At 45.0% G+C, this 25,814-nt stretch overlaps 1 protein-coding gene across 6 annotated transcripts in view; it reads right to left on the bottom strand.

Moving 5' to 3' along the window:
* The window catches only part of SS18 (SS18 subunit of BAF chromatin remodeling complex), a 390,130-nt gene that overhangs the window by 205,967 nt on the left and 158,349 nt on the right, over positions 1-25,814 (bottom strand). For all 6 annotated transcript variants that reach the window (XM_078687399.1, XM_078687401.1, XM_078687400.1 and 3 more), the window contains one exon: positions 43-210. In XM_078687399.1, the coding sequence (XP_078543525.1) occupies positions 43-210 (168 nt within the window). The remainder of the gene's footprint in view (positions 1-42; positions 211-25,814) is intronic.

Here is a 25,814-nt window from a genome sequence, read left to right as displayed (position 1 = left end):
GAAAAACTGTAAAGATTAAAATAAATAAGTGCACAAGCTTACCCTGCTGGGGCGGTCTGTATGGTGGTATTTGCCTCTGACCCATCATATGGTTTGCTTGGTTTACCTGCCCCATCATCCCCATTGGAGCTTGCTGTCCTTGGTAATGCTGTCCTCCTCCCTGAGGCATACTGTATTGCTGCGCGGCAGGTGGTTGATGCATCATAGGACCTATAAGACAATATCCAACAGCAATTACAGGTCTACTCTGTAATCCATGCTAAAAACAAAAGTTACAAGGACAATTGTCCTTTAGATTAATACGAAACTACACCTGAGCAGAAACATTGTAAACTCGACTTCCGTGTTCCGTAAAGTGAAATAAAACATTTGACATTCAACAGACAATCATGCAAATGTGACCAACTACAACATACCTAGTCAAAATGTCTTGTTCTGGTGAAAATTAATCATCACAGCTATCAATATCCTAGCTCCAGAAACTTAAATAGCATTCCCAGCAGGCAGATGAATGCGGAGAACATTTGGTAAAAATAGTGAAAAAGCAATATGCCTGATGAGTGATATTGGCAATGCCAGATGGTATTTGGGGGTTCAGACTGGAGTAGATACATCAAACAGCATCTAAGCCAGCCAAGAATGGCTATGCAAAGGATGGTTCATGGGACAAGGTTATTTGAGAAAGTTTTGTACTTCGCTGAAATAAATGTGTCAAATGTAAAAGGGTCGCTGCCTAAACGCCTCAATCGTTTTCAACAACCTGTCCGGAGGAATCACCGGGAGTACATTATGGCCAACTTTACTGATTGACTCCTGGAGCACAAAACTCTCAGGAGTCGTTTGCAGCAGAGGAAAATGTGGCCCATGGTGACTGACCACTTACCTGTTCACTGATGGAAAACAGCAAGGCTTCACCCAAGTGCCCATTAGAGTGTTAGTCAGGCTTCATTAAACGGAACGAAGGGCCCAGATGAGGCGTGCCTCCGTGCATATCCTCCGTAAAGACATTTGACGGTATCAGTAGGTCCAGAACCTCAGCTGCATGTCTGATCACTACAGCAAAGGATGTCCTTTGCTCTGTATAGGATCCAAGGTTGACATCAATCTTGTCCACCAGGAGAATTCATGTAATTATGATCATAGTGTAAGTGAGGTAAATAATCTACATCATCATCATCATAGTCTGAATCAAAAAGGTGATGAAACTTTTGAGAAAGGCGTTGCGGGAAAGAAAGTTTTGTCAGAATCAGAGCATGATGGAACTGAGTTCACTGGAGCAGAGTCAATGCGCGACCTCAGTTGGGATCAAAGAGGATTCTGCTCAATGTCAGACACCTGTGTCGGCAGGGACTTGACCTCCGGCGACTTCAAGACAGGTCTCAGTGGAGAAAGGACCAACGCAGAACTGAAGCTGGAGTGGAAGACCGCACCGGAGTCAGTGCAGAAACAGAGGTTCTTTGTGCACAGAGAATGGATCCTCCCAGTAGCAATCTGACTGGAGGCCCATATGGCTCCTCGAGGGCACATGCCAGAAGGAGCAGGAGAAGTGCCATAAATATACAGCATAGCCTCCTAGACAGCCCTCACCTGCTGCAGCGTCACCAATGGAACAGGAAAGTTGAAGCGCAAGAGGACCAGTTGTGGGACCGGTTGCATGATCAGGGATAGGGAGCGAGATCGGTTGGCAGCTTAATGCCCTCCCAACTTCTTTAGACAGTGGCGGGAGGAGGTCAGGTTCCACTTCTACTTCTTGCTTCTTCTTGGATTTGAACTTAGTGGACAATTTCGACAGCGAAGAGTAGCTGTTGTGGGAGTAACCTTGTGAGCAGGAATGAGTCTGCACCCTCGACTTGAAACGGACAGTGCGCAAGGTCCGTGGCTTCGCTTAATGGCCCAGATCACAGTCAGTTGTATGAAAGCACATTCTTAACATGAAGTCATAGTCCGATCTCAAACACCAGAGGCAGACCTCGGGTGGGTAAATCACTGAAATCTTCTTCCAACAGTCACAGCACAGTTTGAACCCTATAGACTTTGGTGGGGACATCTTTCCCTAGAATGCCGGAAAGAATTCTGAAAGGAATAGGTCAACTGACGAAAAGGGGCCGAGTTCTGGATCCACATTAAAAGTTGTGGAAAGAAAGGAAATGACAGGCACTTTTATACAGCTCCGCCTTGTCAATTCCAGAGTGGCACGCGGCCAATATGGAACCGCACAGCTCAACCTGGTGCCATGCAGGAGCACTGCTATGAAGACTTGAGGACCCAGTCTGACGCCTCAGGAATATTCAAATGGTGAGGCATCTGCGGTGAGAAGTATTAATCAGAAAACCAAGTTACTCCCTTTATGTACTTAACGCTCCAAGGTTGGTGAACTTGAATATGGGGACATAGAAGTTAGAAAATCAGACACAGCAATAGAGGGGTAAAAAAACACTCAAAGTCCAGGCAATGCTATGCATTCAAAAGAGGATGAGGCTTTAATTGCTAGACTTCATGAAGAATTATATTACTAGCCAGCAATATTGTCCTCAGGTCAACTAAGAAAAGTTGGAAACTCTTCAGTTTTGCTAAAAGGTGCACACATTGGTTTTTTTTTTAAAAGGTGTGGGGGGGCAACACACACACACACTAACCGACAAATGTTCCCACCGAAACGTTGTTGTTACATTACAGGGATTTGTAAAGCACAACTAATCACCCGAAGGGTGTGCAGGCGCTGGAGCAGGTGTGAAGGTAGTATGAAGGCTCTTAGTTGAAGAGCCAGGTCTTCGCGTCTCCCAGAGCTCATAAAGCATTTCGATTATTAACGTTATTAGATTTGCTAAGTTACCCAGATCTTTAAAAATGAGCTTCACTGAAAATGCAGCTATCTTTCACTTAAAATATTAAGGAGAGGTAAGATTTGCCAAGTATGTACTTAAGAGAAAGTGATGCATGCCGAAATGCTAAGCAGGTCTAATCTCTCGACTAAGGGTTTGTTTTATTTACATGCTGGCACCATCAAGTGACAAAAATGCGTACTGCAGCTTGAAACTACACTTCAGTCGAATAAACAAACGTGTAATTTCCTTTGTAGCTTAAATTTCACACCCCTTCTATAATTGCAAGCAGATTTCTCTAATAAATTATCAATTCACATCATACGTGCACCAAGATTGGCTGCTTAATCTTCTCCACTTTTCCCATCCATCTTAGTCTAACCAGACCGGAACCCTGAAAAAACCTTTTCACTGCGGGTGATGCAGAAGCTTGGAAATGGGTAGTTCTTTTAGCTCACTCACTTCACTACCTAAACAGCTTGGGTTGGGAAATTTAAGGGGCACGGCAAAGGAGATGGGTGGAACTTAAAGCCCGTTGTTACCCAAGAAGCTTCCCCCGCCCTTTATTTATACATTTGTATATAGCGCGAACTTTACCTAGGGATCGGTGGCAGAGCGCTTTACAATACCAAACAAAAGCGAAGGCCTCCGAGTTGCCACTACTACTCTGAAAAGGATTCTGAACCCAACAAGGACGAGGAAAGAGCAGACCCTCCAACAAACGAGCTGCAGTGCACACCTACTCTATGCACGGTTTTCCAGCCCACCTTGAGCTCACTGTTGGATATCGGCGGATTCAGACCTCAGGTTGGCACCGAGTGAGTTGGCGAGTCCACTACACGCCCGAATCTTAATGCTCACAGAGCTCTGCTGCGATGCCCATTCTGACAAGAACGTTTAACATCAACTTTAAACAAGCACTGGCGTTGCCAATAGGTTTCGCATTTGGAAAGTTGGAGCTATTGGTTTTGTAAATGACATTTTATATTTATATATCGTTATTGGCATTGTCAAAAACAATATATAAATATAAAATGTCATTTACAAAACCAATAGCTACAACTTTCCAAATGCGAAACCTATTGGCAACGCCAGTGCTTGTTATGTAAGAGAAATCAACACATGGAAAGCGCACTATATAAAACTCTAAAATAAATAAGCAATGCCCACCATCCTACCAAGGTAGTACGACCGAACCACGCCTTGCTTCGCCTGTGCAAAATTATGTAGAAGACCAAAATAGGAAAAAAAAGTTTATTAATCTATGTATATATTTATTGCAGATGGTTTAAAGTAGCCCGATACATGACCTCAATGTTCGTAGTTCCTGTGTGATTGGTAATCTAAAAGACAACATTCGTGTACTCAAGTTCCAGGATGCACGACCTATCAACCAATTCTGAGCAATAAATGTAAAGTCATCAATAAAAAAAATGTTTAAAGGCTGAGGGGTTGCCGGAGCACTTTTTTAATATTTTCCAGGCATGGTATATATAGATTTTACAATACATGCATAGTTGTTCCACTGATTTCTGTGGATGCTCGGTGTCCACATACAGTGTCCCGCTGCTGTTCGCCAGGAACTTAGCCTGGCTGTGTAACCGCACTTGGTAACCCGATACAAGGCAATTCCTTGAAACTGTTGGGCAACTTTAAAAACAAGCATTTGCAATGCAATAGGTCTCGCATTATTAAAGTTTAAGCTATTGGTGTTGCATTATTTAGCAATGCCAATAGCACAAACTTTAATAATGCGAGACCTATTGCATTGCAAATGCTGCTGAGCACCGGCATGACCCCGCACACCTGGTTCAACATGCTGTGATTCTGGGCAAGTCACTTAATCTCACCGTGCCTAAAAAAATGAAACCAAATGGATTTGCCTCTTGGGTAGTGTAACTGGTGCTCTTTTAAAGTGCTCCAATAAGCAATTCGTGCTATATAAAACTGCAAAAAAAAGAAAAACAAAGTTCTTGGGTAATGCTAGACTCATCAGAGGTTGGGAGATGCACGGATATCTTCTCATTCCTTTGAAAAGAAATATAGAAAAAGTTCGGACACCCAACATATTTTTATCAGTCCTGAAAATGGAAACCAAAAGTTCTTAACGGGTCTACGGGTGTCTGTCAACAGAACAAACGGAAAATCTATGTACAAAAATACCACGTACGTAAACCGTACAGTGTACGTGGATTTAATGTAATATTATCAGACAGAGTTACAGCGAAACCGAAAGCAGCTCTCAGGACTGGGCTGCGACTGAGGGCGGGGGCTGCCCGCGCATGCGCGCTTTTTGCTGGAGAGGGAGCCCCGGCGCTAAGGCAGCTGAAGTCCCGGGTCCCGTCCCGAGTGACCACCAGCGCTGTGGAGCTCCCACGCCGAGACACACCCAATGGCTGCCGAGGGAGAGAGGGACACGGACGAGGCAGAAAGAGCACGGTGAGTGGGAGGGGGGGGTTGTATCTGTGTGTGCGCGCCCGTGAGTGGTGGGGGTGCGTGCGTGGCTGTGTGTGTGGGGGGGGTGCGTGTGCGTGTGTGGCTGTGTGTGCGTGCGCTTGTATGTGCCTGCGTCTGTGTGTGTGCCTGCCTGCGTGTGTGCCTGACTGCGTGTTTAGGTGAGAATCACAGGCAGGGGATGTGCAGGGCGACGTGCGCGCCCTCGAGGGCAAATCGGAGACGGCAGAGGCTCGTGCTTGTACACCGTCTCACATTCCCCCAGACACGCCAGCAAAAGATCTTTCGCAGACAAAAGCATGCTTCGCATGCTTTTTAGGTCTGCTCGACCTAAAAACATTGCCCAGTTAAAAAGGCCGTTGACAGCTTTATCGGAACACTTCCGGAGATTTTGGAGAAACAAACAAATCTGAATTAGCTTGCGCTACAAGGGATGCGAGTCCGGCTGACAAGGGCGAAAAAAGATGCGCCATTTATCCCAGGTGGGAAAAAAAACACAGCCGTGTGCCTTATTTGTAAGGAGCTTTCAGAATTCGATTGTACACGAAGCCTGTTTGCAGACTTTTGCCTGTACTTTGGCTTCTTTATACCAAAACATTTGGTTATTATTTGTAAAGGCCTTTTTCCCCCCGCGGGGGGCTTGTTTTCCTTTATCATAACAATTCGTAGGGGAGGGTCCGAGGGATGTGTTTTAACGACCCTACTGGCTAATACCCCCTATATAGCTACATCAAAAACAACAGAGCCAGTAGGTCGGAGAATGCTGAGATAGAAGAAATGACACTGATGGGAGGGCACAGATGGATTAACTATGGTGCCTAGAAAGAAAAGGGAGGGGGGGAAGGGACCTGTCAACAAAAGCTGATTAAGTCCTATCAGCCCACCTACTGGCGGAGCCTCATCATGTAGGACTTCCCAACCTCGGACAGTGTGCGATCGCCCTGTGTATATTAGCAATGCAACACTGGACCAGGGTACGGTTATCGCAGTTGTTCGTACAAAAGGTAGGGCTGATATGTGCAGTGCAAAAAAATTAAATCAAGTGAAGTGTACTAAAATGACTATCAAGGCAAACAAAGACCTTTAATAGTGTTCGCCTGGACGTCAGATTAAAAGATAGTGAGGGGACAGTGTGAAAAAATCACTGTCTGACTTGCTTGGAAAAAATCCAAAACGATCTGTATAGGGCCAACATGTTTCTGCCTTTATGTAAAAAATCACTGGCATTCGTCAGGGCCAAGCTCATATATGCTACTGCATAACCACTATCATATGTGGTGAAATAATGGAAAAACAAAATTATCAACAGATAGAATAAGTGTGGTCAATTAAGACCATCCTACCGCATCTTCTTTATATTGCAAAATTTAATGCAAAAGATCTTCCCTGTGTAAAAAGAAAAAACAAAGAAGAAAACACCATGTAGATATTATTCATACAAAATCCTCAATATTCAAATGTTATACAAGTAATACATGAGGTGTATGACTGTACCCAACCAGTGCCAATTCCCCTCAACTCAGACTGAGCCATCCCTAATTTTGGATAGCCACATTCACAGTGCATTACGTCACCACCAATCAATCAGTATCCCAAAATTTTTTTGATTAACACTTACCCATCAATATGTGGGAAGTAAGCCTCACCTCACCCGGCAACTGCTCGGACGTGTAAGGCACCGCTCTAAACAAATAAACACAATCTCTTCAATAGATAATTGCTTTAAGGATAAGACCTTAGTGTATAGTTCAACAAAACCCAAACTGTTTTCTAATCTGTCAAACACATATCCCCACCAGTGTCCCTGATGGCGGCATAAAACGACTTGGAATTGTAACCTATTTACAAAGAACATGAATGGCTGCCCAATGGTAATAATCTGGCACCTATTCTGTATCTCATTCCATGAATAAATGACTTGCTGCTAGCCAAACGTTCTCTCAGCACTCAAACCACCTGGTCCAACCTTACCTGTCCGTCGGTACCTTGCGGCAGAATCACGAGCCGAAGGGGAGGCACCGGCGGACAGGCGGACCGTTTATTTATACTGTGGTAAAGTGAATGATTGTCTACAGCTGGTCCGTTCGGCCGTAGATCCACACATGTGCGCTGCATGGACACTACATAGCACGCATGCGCACATCCATTTAGTTGTGTGCCACGCGACTGGTCCGCTATTCTGTCTCAATGCAGACTCAGTGCGCATGGGCAGACACGGGCACTAATCCCCGCGCATGCGCAGTGAATTGACTACTAAACACTAATCTCCGCGAGTCAGCGCTAGCGCTGTACAAGGAGCCCCGCGGCTCGAATGTTATTAACGTTTGTCCCTTATGGATAAACCCATCTGTAGTTGCCCATCACTGAAGACCAGCTCTGGCATAAGACTCCAGTCTATTATGAATTCTACTTTAGGCAGCACGTATTTACCCCTAAGTGGCTGTGTGGTAGTACCCATAGGAGAGATCGATTTTCAACCTGACCTCAAATAATTAATTCCAACTATTCCACTGTCAATAACGAATAGTTATACAGAGTTCATCACCTCACCACCTAAGCACTCACCATGTCAAGCACTAGATACAAGAAGTGAAACAGTAGGTCATGGTAGACATTAACATACAATGCAAGGAAACATCCTTGCCGCACTGTTGATAATTAAAGAATCAATGTTGTGATGCTTATCAAAACATGAGATCGAGTTAGAGAGATAGTATGCAGAAAACTGAGCCACTATTCGCTACAGCGCCCAGTAGGCAGAGTAGTTACCCCCAATAAGGGAGCTGAAATTTCCTCGAATAGATACACCCTATCGTGACAACAAAAAGCACCTACAGGCAAATGTTAGCACTCAAATAGACAACCATGGAATGTTGTCATTCAGCCCGTTAACGTCAGATTTCAATCTAAAAATCCATCGTTGTTCCTTGACAAAGAGGAAATGGGTAACATCGGTGATGTGTGACGGAATGTGTGGCTGTTCAAGCACAACCCAGAACAAATCCTCGGCTTTGTGTGATGCTTCCAAAAAATGATTGGTTAGGCCTGTTGATTGCTTCCTGCATCGGATTGTGCTTTTATGCTCGCTGATGCGAGACTTGATCATTCTCGTTGTATGACCCACATACTGCTTATTACAAGGACAGGTGATCAGGTATATCAATTTGTCTGAATTGCAATTTGTATGTTTAGTGAGCCTCCATGGTCTATTAGTGCCAATGTCTACTGTCAGGGTCTTCCGTGTCTGCGGGCAGGCAGCACAATTGCCACAAGGATAGTGGCCTTGTACTGGATTGCTGTTCCAGAGAGTGTTGGTAATTGGTTTGGTCTCATTGCGTGGTCTGGTGTGGACCAAATTATCCCGAATGGATGGTCCTCTCTTGAATGCAAACAGCGGGCGAGGTATAGATCCGGCAGCTGTATTTAGAATTTTCCAGTGCTTGAGTATGGTTTTCTTCACTTGGTTCGAGGATGTAGTGAAAGTTTGTACCATCGTCATCTGATCTCTCGTGGCCTGTGGCTCCTTGGGTTGCAGTAGTGCCTCCCGATTATTGTTGAAGGCTCTCTTGCGTGCTCGGCGTATAAGATGGTTAGGATAATGCCGTTCTCTCAGGTTAGATGCCAATTCCTCAGCATGATGTTTGTATAAACTGTTAGACGAACAATTCCGTCTCACCCTGAGAAATTGGCCCACCGGCAAGTTCTCCCGGAGCGATTGAGGGTGGAAACTCTGGAATGACAACAGCGAGTTGCGTGCCATTGGTTTCTTAAAAAGTTCACTATGTAAGCCTCCCTCAGCTGGAAAAATCTGGAGGTCAAGGTACGCTAGTTGTTCTTTGCTAGACTCCATTGTGAACTTAAGGAACCGATTCCTGGAATTCAACCAAGCATGAAAGGACGACACCTCCGTGAACGTCCCTCTCCAAATCACCAAGATGTCGTCAATGTATCTTTTCCACAGTACCACCTGATGGATAAAGGGGTTACTGTGGTTCAATACATGATCGACTTCGAATTGGTGCATGTACAAGTTTGCCAGGCTAGGCGCAAAGACGCTCCCCATTGAGGTCCCTGAGACCTGGAGGTACAGATCATTTTGGTATTGGAAAAAGTTCTCCATCATGGCGATCCTAGCACACTCCATTATAAAGGCAACTGGAGTTATTGTGTCCATTTGTCTGGCCTCGAGGAGGACCCTGATGCAATCTAGTGTTTCTTGTTGCGGGATTGAAGTGTACAACGATTCGACATCGAAGCTTACCAGCAAATCTGTCTCTACGTTGAACTCAGCATCAGCTAAAAGTCTGAGCACATAACTCATATCAGGTATAACCATAACAGGTGGGAAAAAAAACACAGCCGTGTGCCTTATTTGTAAGGAGCTTTCAGAATTCGATTGTACACGAAGCCTGTTTGCAGACTTTTGCCTGTACTTTGGCTTCTTTATACCAAAACATTTGGTTATTATTTGTGAAGGCCTTTTTCCCCCCGCGGGGGGCTTGTTTTCCTCCCTCCCTCCCCCTTTGCTCCCGGGTGGTTTTGAAGAGCGTGCTCTGCCTGGAGATGTTTTTTCTAGCCGCCTGGACCTGCCAGCGACGGAGCCGGCTGGTTTTCTCCGGTCGCCCCGCGGGATGCCCTGCGAGATGTCCTTGTGTCTCCCGCACAAAGCAGGTCATTTCAGAGGGGCGTTGAGGTCTGGGGCCTTCCAGCTTTAAAACCCACTAGACATATTAGGGTGCCCCTCTCGCCATACGACACATTAATCAACTAACAATGCCCTGGCGCCTGTACGGTCCGTAGATATTAAAACCACGTTACCCAACCATCTCAGAATTAAATACTCCCAGGGTAAAGGCTGACAGCGCTTTATTTCCTGTATTTAATGTAAGTGATCAGATTACTTATATGCTTTTTCGTTGGCCCTGTAGCGAGTATGTCGTGTTCCTAAATGAGTTTCCTGTTTTAATTTAGAATCCGTGCAACTAACTGATACCTTGCCCGGGTGTGAATTACGAAAACATTTTTTACCACCATCATCCTGCAATACTTCGTGTCTAAATTTGAAGTAAGTTCATTAAGCACAATACTGTCCGAAATTATGTGACAGCGATTTCTTTTTGAATGTGGATAGCTAATGTTATTTAGTTGTCTTTTGACCACCAGCATGGTCATTTCTTTAAAAGTTACTACATCGCCTGAACTTAGGCAATAATGGTTACTTCCTCCTCCAATATGAATATTGATTAAAAATTAGCAAGACCTTGACTGTAAGCTGGGTTCATCCAATCTTTAGACCATGGTAACTGTGATATAATTGATGTCAAATAACACGACATGCAACAGGTCGCATCAATGAATCGATCTAATGTTCATTTTTAAATTCCAGATTCGAATGCCCCACACCCCCCCACACTTGTCCTGATGAAGACCCCGTTTATAGGATCAAAAGTAACCTACGGCTAGGGGTCGAAACGTCGACGCCTTCTTGTTGTTGGGACATCCGGCACATGCTCATGATTATTTTCAACCATGTATATAGCCGTAGAATGTTCTTAAATTGATTGGTTTCAAATGATGCCTTAAAATATTTTGGCTTTATTTTTGAGTCATTTCGAAATTTATGTAAACTTTAGCAATTGCACTTTTTCTTGAATGTATCTATTTCTTTACGACTTTTCACTGTCCTGAGCACACCCTTTTCCTTCTCTTCCTTACCCGATTGGGGCCTATGACTAATTATAAATACGATGTGTGTTTTACAAATGAAATCTGGTATTGTTAAATAAAGGACAATATTTTTCATAAGTAATTGGGATTTAACTTTTTCTAGTTCTTAGTGTGTGTCGTAAACAACACTCTCTCCTTGCGGGGACCCCCCTTTTGGTATATCATATAACGCCCAGGTCCCCGCGACTGCATGGGTTCAACCCCCTCTCTTGTACTGTCTTCTGAGCAGGTGCTGACCTGCAAGGTTCTTTTTCCAAATTAATTTTAAAACCATGGTGGAATCCGAGTTACTGTCCTATACAGAGGAGTATATTAACCAGCTAACCAAGGATTTGTCTACAACCTTCCTATCCACATCAGTACCTGCGATTGATATCACCCTGAATGATAAAATATCCAGGTTAGAAAGATTAGAGAAGAAACTCATTAGAACAAGACTGCATGGGCATTTATTCACTAGATATCTTCAGGAAAACATAATCCCGGTGGGATTACAAATTAAAATAGAGCCAGTTATATTTGTGGACGTCCCAAAATTTAAGGAAGGATTCAGTTACGTGGCGAACAACTGCTCTCGGCACTGGATGGTGCTGGGGGTTGTGACCGCCGCCGAGCAAGTTGTCACGCTGAGTAAGGAGATTGCTGATCTCAAAAACGAAATTTTAGGCGACAGTATACTGACCAAAGCGAAGGAAGCCCTTGACAATTTGGATGTTTCAATCAAAGATTTCGATCTAACAGCACAGACCAAAAAATTGGAAAAATTGGCTAGGGATTTGAGAAGTTTTGATAAGAAGACGATCTACCCTTATCTGCAACCAGACTATTATAAGCAAGACCCTCAAGGTCTTTTTGCCAACCGCGGCCGCGGTGGTTACAGAGGAAGGCGCAATTTTACCACGTTTTCTGATTCCTCGTACAGTTCTGGGAGCGAGAGTGAAGCAGGGCCTAGTACCTCTTATAATTACCCTCCCTCAGATATAAATTATCAACAGTTCCCGCCGCAATTTCAGCCTCATTTTTTAGATCAGGGCCGTGGCCAATGGCGACCCCCACGAGGTCGGGGCAACAACTGGGCGAGAGGTCAGGGCAGAGGGCAACAACAAGCACAGGGGTGGAATGGCAACAGAGGCAACCAGCAAAAACAGGTACAATTCCGCCCAGAGATGCATGGAGAAATCTCGACAAGGAGAAAAACATACAGATGGTGAATCATGCATCCACCGCTGCCCCAGGTGCATCCGGGACCATTACACCGATCCCTAATCCTGTCATTAACATCTCGAAGTATGAATTACAGGACAAAGAGATTAAGGCGTTAAGCAAAGGTCTCTCTTATGTTCCAACTGCTACAGCTAATAAATTTCTGCTTAAAACTGAATTATACCGGTTTTTCAGAAAAATTAGACTACGGTACTACTTTCGTAATCAAAATAGGAGGCAACAAAGTTCGACCACAGGTCTGAGGGAACCCTCAATTTTCTTCCCACCCACATATGCCATGAGCCATAAGATTCTGGCCTTTGAGGAAATTGTTACAGCCTCGGTAGACAAAGTACTTGATCAGAAAAAATTCGTTAAATTCAACCTTAACAAGACCGAAAAATTGGCATTGATTGATCTAAGTAATAATAAGGAGTTGGTCATCAAACCCGCCGACAAAGGCGGGGCCATCGTCGTGCAAGACCTTTCTAAGTATAAGAAAGAAATTTACAGACAACTATCAGATGGTGTCAGTTACCAGCGATTACCGAGCGATCCATCTAGAGATCTGGCTCACTTGATTCTGACTACCACCCAAAAAGGGTTGGATGAAGGCTATTTGACAGAGCAAGAATTCAAATTCCTAAATCAAAAATTTCCAAGATTGGCCACAATTTATACTTTACCTAAAGTCCATAAAAATCAGGACAGCCCACCTGGGCGCCCCATTGTTTCGGGCTGCGGGTCTATGTTAGAGCCACTCTGTAAATATATTGATTTTTTCCTGAAGCCCATTGCTCTTAACACTCAGACCTACCTTCGGGACACTACTCAAACTATCAACCTGATAGACGAGAGACCCTTTGATCCATCCAAGTCACTGTTGGTGACGTGTGACATCATATCGCTGTACACCAGCATTCCTCAACAGGATGCTTTGGATGTGATGTGTGAAGAGTTAGACAAAAGACCAGCTCCGGTCCAAGTCCCCACGGACTTTATAATTGAGTTACTTAGTATTGCCATGAAACAAAACTTTTTAATTTTCCAAGATGAATTCCATGTGCAGACCAAGGGAGTAGCCATGGGGGCCACTTTTGCCCCAAATCTGGCTATTATCTTCATGGATCATTATGAACAACAGTATATTTTCTCGCCACACAACCCTTTCCGAACCAATCTGACCCTATGGGTCAGATACATTGACGATGTCCTTTGTATCTGGGAAGGGAACAAACAACAATTGCAAGAATTTCACGTTTGGCTGAACCTCAACAATCCCCATATTCAATTTACTATGGAATCAAGCAATGAAACAATACCATTCTTAGACATTTCAATCTACGTTGAGGAAGACCATTTATACACCACTCTGTTTCGAAAACCCTCTGAGCGCAACTCCCTTTTGCAGTATGGGAGTCATCACCCCAGAGGCCTTAAAGATGATCTACCGGTGGGTCAATTTCTCAGAATCAGACGAAATTGCTCGACTCGAGCGAATTACATATTGGAATCTGAGATTTTAAATGACCGTCTCATTTCTCGGGGTTATCCAGCACGAATGGTTAAACGTGCAAGGAAACGAGCGTGGTATAACCCACGCGAGAGTCTGCTGAACCCTGAAATCAACAACCAGTCACAATCAGAACGCATCATTTGTGTTACAACCTTTTCTACACGCAGCAATGAAATAAAACAAATTATCAACAAAAACTGGCCCTTAGTAGCTGATGAGATAAAACAACCATCTCTCCCCCTCCATTCCTTTAAAAGGGCAAAAAACATTCGTGACATGGTGGTCCATTCATTTTTGGAACCAGAGCGACAACCCAGTATAACCACTCTATGGAATTTGCCACAGGTGGTGGGACATTACAGATGCGGCAATTGTACTGCATGTGATACCACCATCCAGACCAAATCTTTTTCCCATGATGGCCGGGTCTTTACCCTTAAGCACTACACCAACTGTAATTCGACTAGTGTAATTTATATGATACAATGCCCGTGCAGTCTTGTATATGTCGGCCAAACACAACAAAAAATAAAATCTCGTATCTCCTCCCATTGTAGCAGATTGCGATGCAATGTACTAGGAGCGCCCCTGGTAGAACATTGGCAAAAGACAGGACACATAGTGTCTGACCTCAAATGGCTAGTCCTTGAAAAAGTCACATTGGGGAGGAGAGGAGGCAATTTACGTATAGCTCTAAATACACGAGAATCCAAATGGATGTCCCTTCTGGACACGATTAAAAATGGACTTAACGAACATGACAGCAGTTTGGCTCAATTGGCAGCCCTGGGTTGATATCTAGCAATGAGTCAATAACTATCCCCTGTGAGAGATTTGTTCGAGCTGTGCTACTGTATGAGACACCATCATGCTTGTTTACACATCTCAGGCACTAGAATAACAAATCGTTACATTTACTCGATTACAACCTCCTGTGAGAGAGTTGCTTGAGTCTTGCCATTGTATGAGATACTATCCCCTTGCCTATGCGTTAGAATTGTGGTTACATGACAATTTTGTCCAAGCTACTCGATTACAACCTCCTCTGAGAGAGTTGCTCGAGTATAATTTGTTTTTACAGTACATGTGTGATTTAGGATGAATGTATTTGAAATCAGGTCATTTACTATAATTCATATGTATTTATAATGTTAGATTTGAATTCCATCTCGGTTATTTAGCTCGAGTAGTATAATCGCTAACCCTTACTCCTCGAAGCCGACAGAACGAGAGAAGTCTTTCTCTCATGTTCATTAAAGTCTGTACTATAACTCCACCCCTAAACTCCGCGAAGTCGTTTGACGGAGTTGGGTTCGAGTGAGAGTCGACTGCAGTAACCACGAGTAACTGGTAACGCTTCATTTCTCCTCCCGGGAATTCCTCCTTGATAGTCCGCTTCGTAATAGGTCTCAGTAAGGCAACTTTGTTTGCTTTCCTTTCATATAGGCCAGCTTCTCCAACGAGGTCGGCAACCTGAAAAAGTTTGCATGGGAAGCGACGAGGTGGCTAACTTTCTGACGTCGGAGGACGCAGCAATACCCCGCCTTGCCTGATTTTAGAGAGCGCAATACAAGTACACATTCATAGGTATGTGATTTCTCGTGCTGGTCACGGACTAAGCTTCGTATGAGATCTGCTATTGACAAATCCTTTATGATTGTCTTTTACAGTGGCGCAACTTAAATAACGGTTCCTATATGGTCTGCAGCCACGGTATTCTGCCAAGTTGAGTTCCTATGCAAGTTCGTTTGTGTAAATTATGCTTTACTATGATATTCCGACCGAGCCCTTGTGGTACTAGCTGGTCTTGTAATCTATTTTCACAGCTATTAAAACCACGTTACCCAACCATCTCAGAATTAAATACTCCCAGGGTAAAGGCTGACAGCGCTTTATTTCCTGTATTTAATGTAAGTGATCAGATTACTTATATGCTTTTTCGTTGGCCCAGTAGCGAGTATGTCGTGTTCCTAAATGAGTTTCCGGTTTTAATTTAGAATCCGTGCAACTAACTGATACCTTGCCCAGGTGTGAATTACGAAAAAAAAAATTACCACCATCATCCTGCAATACTTCGTGTCTAAATTTGATGTAAGTTCATTAAGCACAATACTGTCCGAAATTATGTGACAGCGATTTCTTTTTGAATGTGGATAGCTAATGTTATTTAGTTGTCTTTTGACCACCAGCATGGTCATTTCTTTAAAAGTTACTACATCGCCTGAACTTAGGCAATAATGGTTACTTCCTCCTCCAATATGAATATTGATTAACAATTAGCAAGACCTTGACTGTAAGCTGGGTTCATCCAATCTTTAGACCATGGTAACTGTGATATAATTGATGTCAAATAACACGACATGCAACAGGTCGCATCAATGAATCGATCTAATGTTCATTTTTAAATTCCAGATTCGAATGCCCCACACCCCCCCACACGTGTCCTGATGAAGACCCCGTTTATAGGATCAAAAGTAACCTACGGCTAGGGGTCGAAACGTCGACGCCTTCTTGTTGTTGGGACATCCGGCACATGCTCATGATTTTTTTCAACCATGTATATAGCCGTAGAATGTTCTTAAATTGATTGGTTTCAAATGATGCCTTAAAATATTTTGGCTTTATTTTTGAGTCATTTCGAAATTTATGTAAACTTTAGCAATTGCACTTTTTCTTGAATGTATCTATTTCTTTACGACTTTTCACTGTCCTGAGCACACCCTTTTCCTTCTCTTCCTTACCCGATTGGGGCCTATGACTAATTATAAATACGATGTGTGTTTTACAAATGAAATCTGGTATTGTTAAATAAAGGACAATATTTTTCATAAGTAATTGGGATTTAACTTTTTCTAGTTCTTAGTGTGTGTCGTAAACAACACTCTCTCCTTGCGGGGACCCCCCTTTTGGTATATCATATAACGCCCAGGTCCCCGCGACTGCATGGGTTCAACCCCCTCTCTTGTACTGTACGGTCCGTAAGGCCTCCGTGACTGGCCCCTTCCGATTGACTATGTGCAAAAAGCTCGTATTTCTGTGGTGACTTGTCACTGGTGGTGTTCCTTCACATTCGAGTTCCTTTAGCCTCGGCATTTCCACGAATTACCAAGTGCAACCCATGACATTCAAACCCAAAAAGCACTAAACTGGTACATGGGGAGACCTGGCCACAGGCGGCCATGTTATCACCCTAAATTCTGTCGTCACGACTTCCGTCCTCGAACTATTACAGAGCCTGATGTGAATAGACCTTCCATAACTCGTTGATGCCTGCGACCTGGGTACCACGTGACCTAGGCAGAGAGAGCTCTGAGGTCTGGCAGCAGAGAGGCACTAGCATCAAGAGGGCCTGGACAGGTACTGAGATCAGACACAGATGAGTACGTGTCTCATTTAAGGAGTTGCAAGTGTGACTATGTATCTCATTCCCAGGCTAGTCTTGCCTCACTGAGAGCGTTACAGTGATGGGGTGATGCAAGTAGCGTCCTTGAACCCCGAGCTTTGTGGGGACATAGGGGGCCACCCATTGACGGGCCTGTTGACAGTTTTCTGGTTATACATTTGCCTCCAGGGTGTGTAAGGCAGCAGGGAGAGGAGCTGAACTCTGGGCCGCAGTATCGGACACTGTCAGTGAGATTAGTGCGCTCACTGTGAACAGAGAGCAGTGGGGCTAGGCGCTAAGATGCGGCAGCCAATCAATGGCGTGCGCTTGAAAGCGGTTGCATGGGTTATGGCCGTATTCCTGTGACAGCCCTGTCTCCGGGGGCATCATGGCAGTGAGGTAGCCGGTGACAATTAATGAGCTGCACTGGTAGCTAAAATGCAAGCCTGAATGTGTGCATGGCAGTGTATGTGTCTGAGGTTGTGGGCGTGACTCTTACGTCCCTTGGTGAGACCAGTGCTGTGTCGGGGTGCACAGTGGAGGGCTGCAGTCATGTAATCCCAGCTGGGCCTGCACACATGTGCCGGTAAAAGTGGCACCTTCCTCCGTGTGTACAGGGCGGAGTAGCGGTCATCTCGGAGCATGTTTGCATGCGGGCATGTGTTGCACCGAGTGCAGTGTTGGCAGCCACTTCCCACAGCGCAGGCCTGCCCTTGTATGCGAGTACTGCTAGGGTGCAGGGCCGTGGGCAGCCATTTCCCTCAGCGCAGGCCTGTTACCCGAATGGTGAGATCTCACTCTGTGGTGGCGAGAGCCGTGCCTCGCACTGAATGGGTGGGGGGGCGGCGGCATGCATTAATCCTCGCTCCTAAAGGCCTCTCATTATGTTCTGGTGGACGCCGAGGAAAGGCACTCGCACCCTTCCAAAGCCCTCCTTCTGATAGCTGTTTACATGCCGGTGCTCACAACACCACCGATCCGCCATTAGACACGGAAAAACAACACAGGAGCAGCAACCCGGGCCAGGGAGCGCCTGTGGGGCTTGAGCCTGTACTGCGCCCTCCCGATTCAAGTCCTGGCAGCAGCAGTAACAAGACTCGCATGAACAAAAGAGCAGAGAAGCAGCAAAAGAAATAGTGGTTGCTGTCCTACTGGTGAACTTCGTGTACCTCAATGTTCGGGTTGCGGGAATGCGAGCGAGGGGAGAAGTGTGGGGATAGAAGCAGGTATGGTGAAAGGAGATGCGTGGAGGGAAGCCGGATGGGGGCGGGAGAGCCTGGTGGGGGGGCGGGAATGCGAGAGGGGAGGAGAAGTGTGGCAGGCAGATGCGCGGAGGGAAGCCGGATGGGGGCGGGGGTTTCTGTGTGGACTCGGTGATAGCAGGATGTGTGTTGCAACTAAGAGGACATTGGTGAAAAAATGCTTCAGACGACAAAATACGTGTTAAACCCTTGTATACCTTAACAGCAAACGGCAGGCAGCCCTTCCCATATGACTATCCTTCCAAACAAGTAACAAACGGGTCAGTGAGGGGATGCGAGAGAGAAGGCAGGCGCTAGAGAGGGAGGGGGTGGGCTGCCCATATGTTATGCATCTTTTATAACTCAAGCCTTTGCACCTCAGAACTGCTCCGGCTATTCTGTACTACCAAAAGTGAGATTCAAGTGGTGGGTTCAGTGCTATACATGAGCCAATAAATATCAACAATAACCAGCAAGGCACATTTTCTGTCCCATATTCTTTCGTCATATGGACGTCCCTCCACAAAATTGCTCATGGCGACATTGTTTTTGAGGAAATTTCCTAGAAGCCATTTTCAGGAGTTTGTTTTTCTTTGCTTTACGAGTTTTGTAAATCGCTGTTTTGCCACTAACTGGAGCCTCAAAGCGATTTGAGGGTGGGGAGATTACAAAAGGTAAGAATCTTGCTGGGCTTAAGAACGTGTATACAGACTGTTGCTTGATCTGTGTTGTCCACCCATGCATTTGCCAGAGTCAGTCGTGGCATCTAGTCAGCCAGTGAAAGTTTTGACCAAATGCAGACGAGCAACCCCATTAGTGCAATTGAGGAGTGATTAAATGCAAAAACATTTAGCCGAGTTGGGCAGCACGGTGGCCTGGACAAGTTTGTTCAGTAGTGGTCCCAAAAATCGCAATACGGATACAAGCGGAATGGAGGATCCCCAGCTGGTAAGAGTTGAGGACATGTGACAATCTGCCACCATGCCTTTTCTTCTGGTTGTGCAGACTTACAGGCTGCAAGCTTGTTTGTAGCCCAGTCAGTTTTTCTGGAAATACTGCAGGGGTGTGGCCTAACAGTGCTGTGAATACTACATAATTTTGAACTGTCATCCTTCTTTAACCACAGCCAATAAGTGTTTTTTAATGGGCTTGGTAGCAAAATGGCCAAACCTACTTACTTCCCTAACCCTTTAGTCCTCAAAAGACCTCTTATGGCTAGGCAGTGAACTTCACATTAGCCTTGCACAATTGTATTATATTGGTATACGTATAGCACTTTTACCTCTTGTGAGTCCCAAGGTGCCTTTGGGGTACTCCAAAAGTATTATTTATATACTGCTGCATACCCATCACGAGGTCACAAAGTACTTAAATTTGCATGACGGCCACACTTAATCACATAGGAACAAATGACATCTCTTCGAGAGCAGGCTATGGAAACCATTGAGTGACACTCGCGCTCACACAATGACGCACACTTCGTGCACACCAATGCACTAAATAACACAACATAGCATCATGTTTAAGTCACTCACTGGAGAGATTCCAATTGGCAACAGGCACTGAGCACACGAAACTGACCACAGTGCAGAATTACTCGAGGAAGTACATGGCATAGTTATCTAAAAACAAAATCTGAAAGTAAGAAAAAACCTGCACGGTTATAAAACATGCAGCATTTTTAAGAAAAATATGTTTCTATAACATTCACAAATGTATGCAGGGGGTGGATGCACGTGAACGCCCATGTTACACCCCTGGACCACCTCCCTGTGGGAAACTAATGCAAGGCAGCGATTAGCGCTGCTTGCGTTGCTCCCGATTTATCCAGCCATATACGACCATGCAAGTTGGCGTTGCGTGGCTTGATAAAGCTGACATTAGCATTGCGTTACCCTTGCGCCACCTTGCTTGTCGCAAAGCAACACAACACTATGATAATCTCGAACCTTATTTTCTTCTTTTTTTGTGAGGTAAGTCTCCCTTTCAAACTGTACGTCTTTGACTGGAGTTCTTCATTTGCTTCTGTTCCTTTCAGCCCTTTTAGTATTTTTAAGTGTGTTTACAAATACTTATGAATAATTTAAGGCTTTAACAGTGCGCATTTTACAGAGGGACAGTGCACTTTGTCATTTGCGATGCTAATTAATGCACTTGTCAACATTTAATTTCCCGTTTCACGCAACAACATGTTCTGTTAACAGAAAGAGTGCGTTGCGCTTCCTGCTTCGAGTAAAATAATTAAGCATTATGGCCATTTGGTCTTTGTGTTAAAGAGTATTGCTACCATGTGTGAGTGCTAAGGTTGACACAGCCAATAAAAATTATTTTAAATTCTGCATGAACTTCTGTTGTTGTCTTGCTTTGTAAATCAATGAGAGTACGAATCAAGGACATGAAGCGAACAGAAGCAGCGAGCTGGTGTCTAAGCGCTTGGACAGGGGGTGCTAACATTTATTGCTCACGTGCTGTTGACTGTTAACTGCCTTTTCCCTTCTAATAAACACTGTCCTCGGCTCAGGCGCACAACTGCAGGCAGTGGCGGAACAAAACTTTAGTGGGGGGGGGGGCCCTGCACAGTTCACGGAGGGGTACACCCACGCACCGGACTCAGTCAGGAGCTTAAAGGGCCCACAGCCCGAGCACAGTGCGTGGGGGGCGGGCTGGGGCTTTGGGCTCCCAGCACCGCGGGTCTATTGTTAAGGCACTGACTGCATGGCATTCCATTAACAGCTGTCAATACACGTGATAAAGGGCGATTATAAAACATGAAATACACAACTTCTTCAATCAGCCACAGTACCAGGTACCAGTTGTAGCAATGCACATTGATGTTTATCTGTTGTAGAAAGAGGGGATAGTCACCCCCCACGTGCCCAGTGCTTTCTAGAAGAAGGTAATCTGGTAGAGATGCAGAGGGAAACATTATTGCATTGAAAACTTTAACAGGATTCCCAAAGCTTTTTATGCCAGCGCTGGTTGTGTACTTCTCCTGTTTTCGGTGCGATGTACTTCTGATTTTCCAGGACTAAGCCACAGGCTAGAAAGCCCTGTCAGTCCAGCTCTCTGTAAATAACAGTGAAGAGTATTGCAATTTAGAACAATACAGCTAGAGCCCTTGACCTAAAGACAGCGAAGCTGGTGTCCCTTTTACTGTTCGCACCCGGCCCCATTTTTGGATAAATTCTCAGCTGTCTTTTCCGAACGGGACCCGAGGGACTTTCACTCAAGGAGCGCGAGAATCTGAAACGCTTGAAAGCCCTTCGACGTTACCGCCAGCGCTACGGCGTGGAAGCTCTCCTGCACATGGCCGCTGGAGAGGGAGGGAGGGGTGGGGGCCCGGGGGAGGCGAGAGCCCGACGAGGAAGGCACGCACGATAAACTTACCTCCTCGGTAGATGCAGCAAAATGGCGGCCCCAAGCTTCCGAATTTTTCGGAATCGGGGGCGTGGTTTTGCTGTTTTGAGTGACAGACGACGTCACTGTCTAAAGAACAGCAAAACTTATGCCCCCGAATCCGAAAAAGACGGGGCTAAATTGGAGTGACTCATCTCTCCTCCAACGGCTGGCCTCCGTTTAGGAAGCCAGCCAATGGAGGAGAGAGGGGCCAGGGAAGCGGGTTCTAAAGCCCTACTAAGAATCATTAAATCTCCTCCCCAGACTGCGCAAGCGCAGCCTTTAGGTTGTCGACCTAAAAACAGTTTCCATCACTCAAACTTTTGTTGCAAGGAGCTTTCTGCCTTTAGTCCAGGAGCTTAATTTTAATGTGGCGATGTTCCAGTAATGATACTTGAGGTGGCGGCCAAGGTCTTCTTTGCTCATGAATGTTACAGTGACACCTTGATGGAGCATTAATCTGGCTCAGACTTTCATGGGAAGGAAATGATTATACTCTAGCGTCCAGTGCTTGACCAATCTGGTTAGTACATTTTGCTGCTCTTGCCAGGTGGTGTGTTTTTATTTCTGAAAATCACCAGTCTGATGCCTCCTTGCAAGTTCTAAAGCCAAGAGCTCTGAACATGGGATGAAGCAGCCTCTGTCGCTCGCAAGTGAGTTTTGGGGCAACAGCATAGTAAGTGGAGCCAGGATTGGTAATTGCATAGGCGACATGAAACGGCTCCATCTGTTCGTGCCCATGCTGGATTGAAGTCCCCAATTCTAAGTGACGTTAGCCTCATAAAAAGGATTTTTTTGCGTGCCTGGGCCCCTAGTGCTTCACTTGGGTATGGTTGGGCTTTCCCCAAGATGTGTGATTTGTCCAATGCCTTCGTATAGGTTTTGTGTCGGAGTGCAGTTAGATCCTTATCGTACGAAATGGAGCGGACCTGCCGCCTCATGATGTTTGACCAAGCCGTAAGCGGGATCCGTCTGTTAGGGACAGACTGTTGGAATCTATGTTTAGGGTCTTTGTTGCTTTACCCAGCTTGGCAAACCAGGGGGGAGTCCTCTTCTCTAAAAAGTGTTACAAGATGGTGTTTGAGAGAGTTGTGCGGTGCTTTGAGGACTCTGATATAGTATTTTATTAGATTTCCCTGGAGGGCCAGTTCGGGTCGGCAGAGGCTCAATTCCAGCCGTAATCTCGTGTTCCTTACATTCTTAGCTGCTTGCAGCACAATAAATACAAATTGCTCACATCATGGGTAATCAGGGATACACTGATAGTACTGCGTCAAAGCAAAATGAAGACCGGCTGGACGTTACCGCCTTGTCACCAGACTCAGCCCATCAAGGGAACACAAAAAGACACTCCGCATGACGCTTATAAAGTATTTACCGCTCAGCTAAAAGCCACACATGACATCTGATTGATAATCTATAAAAGTTAACGATGTATATTGTGTCATGCCATGTGGACCAAGCTTAGGCTAGAACAGGGAGGAAAATCCACACCTAAGCCGGGTAGCATAATGGGAGCATGCCTTTACAAATCGCAATAGTGTGCAAAGTAAAAAAAACAATTGTTTTTAACTCAGAGGACCAGTTGTTTTTTGTAGAATAATATGAAGTGACTGCGTGTTCCCATACTACAAGACCAGGACCAGGAGACCAAGACCATGAGTTACAAAGACCATGACCATGAGTTACAAAGACCATGACCATGAGTTACAAAGACCATGACCATGTGTTGCCAAAACCATGAGTTACAAAGACCATGACCATGAGTTACAAAGACCAAGACCATGAGTTACAAAGACAATGACCATGAGTTCAAGACCATGAGTTACAAAGACCATGACTATAAGACCAATACCATGAGTTCCAAAGACCATGGCCAAGACCATGCGTTACAAAGACCATGACCATGAGTTACAAAGACCATGAGTTACAAAGACCAAGACCATGAGTTAAAAAGACCAAGACCATGAGTTACAAAGACCAAGACCATGAGTTACCAAGACCAGGACCATGATACCAAGACCAGGACCATGATACCAAGACCAGGACCATGATACCAAGACAAGGACCATGATACCAAGACCATGAGTTAAAAAGACCAGGACCATGATACCATGACCTTGAGTACAACGACCATGACCATGAGTCTAAGACCATGAGTTAGAAAGACCATAGTCATGAGACCAAGGCCATGAGTTACAAAGACCAGGACCATGATACCAAGACCATGAGCACAAAGACCAAGACCATGAGTTACAAAGACCATGAGCACAAAGACCAAGACCATGAGTTACAAAGACCATGAGCACAAAGACCATGAGCACAAAGACCAAGACCACGAGTTACAAAGACCACGAGCACAAAGACCAAGACCATGAGTTACAAAGACCATGAGCACAAAGACCAAGACCATGAGTTACAAAGACCATGAGCACAAAGACCAAGACCATGAGTTACAAAGACCATGACCATGAGTCCAACACCATGGGTTACAAAGACCATGACCAAGACCATGACCAAGACCATGAGCACCAAGACCATGAGTTACAAAGACCATGACTATGAGTCCAAGACCATGGGTTACAAAGACCATGGGTTACAAAGACCATGAGTACAAAGACCATGAGTTACAAAGACCATGACCATGAGTACAAAGACCATGACCATGAGTACAAAGACCATGACCATGAGTACAAAGACCATGACCATGAGTACAAAGTGAATGACCATGAGTCTAAGACCATGAGTTACAAAGACCAAGACCACGACACCATGACTATGAGACCAAGACACCATGAGACTAAGACCATGATACCAAGAACAGGACCATGATACCATGACCAAGTACAACGACCATGACCATGAGTTACAAAGGCCATGAGTCCAAGACCATGAGTTACAAAGACCATGAGACCAAGACCATGAGTTACAAAGACCAGGACCATGAGTACAAAGACCATGACCATGAGTACAAAGACCATGACCATGAGTACAAAGACCATGACCATGAGTACAAAGACCATGACCATGAGTACAAAGACCATGAGTTACAAAGACCATGAGTTACAAAGACCATGAGTTACAAAGACCATGAGTTACAAAGACCATGACCATGAGTCTAAGACCATGAGTTACAAAGACCAAGAACATGATACCATGAGACCAAGATCATGATACCATGAGACCAAGACCATGATACCATGACCATGAGACCAAAATACCATGATACCAGGACCATGATACCATGAGTACAACGACCATGACCATGAGTTACAAAGACCAGGACCATGAGTTACAAAGACCAGGACCATGAGTACAAAGACCATGACCATGAGTCCAAGACCACGAGGTACAAAGACCATGCCCATGAGTACAAAGACCATGACCATGAGTCCAAGACCATGAGTTACAAAGACCACGAGACCAAGAATATGAGTTACAAAGACCAGGACCATGAGTACAAAGACCATGACCATGAGTACAAAGACCATGACCATGAGTACAAAGACCATGCCCATGAGTACAAAGACCATGACCATGAGTCCAAGACCACGAGGTACAAAGACCATGCCCATGAGTACAAAGACCATGACCATGAGTCCAAGACCATGACCATGAGTCCAAGACCATGAGTTACAAAGACCATAAACCAAGACCACGAGTTACAAAGATCAGGACCATGAGTACAAAGACCATGAGTTACAAAGACCATGCCATGATACCAAGACAATGACCATGAGTACAAAGACCAGGACCATGAGTCTAAGACCATGAGTTATAAAGACCAAGATCATGATACCATGACCATGAGACCAAGACCATGATACCATGATCATCATACCAAGACCATGATACCATGATACCAAGACCACAACCATGAGACCAAGACCATGAGTTACAAAGACCAGGACCATGATACCAAGACCATGAGCACAAAGACCAAGACCATGAGCACAAAGACCATGAGCACAAAGACCAAGACCATGAGTTACAAAGACCATGCCCATCAGTCCAAGACCATGAGTTACAAAGACCATGACCATGAGTCCAAGACCATGGGTTACAAAGACAAT

Source organism: Lissotriton helveticus, chromosome 4_1 (genome assembly GCF_964261635.1).
Source record: "Lissotriton helveticus chromosome 4_1, aLisHel1.1, whole genome shotgun sequence".
In the NCBI taxonomy this organism is placed as follows: domain Eukaryota; kingdom Metazoa; phylum Chordata; class Amphibia; order Caudata; family Salamandridae; genus Lissotriton; species Lissotriton helveticus.
The sequence above is the reverse complement of the archived record's forward strand: the minus strand, read 5'-3'. Positions and strand labels throughout refer to the sequence as shown.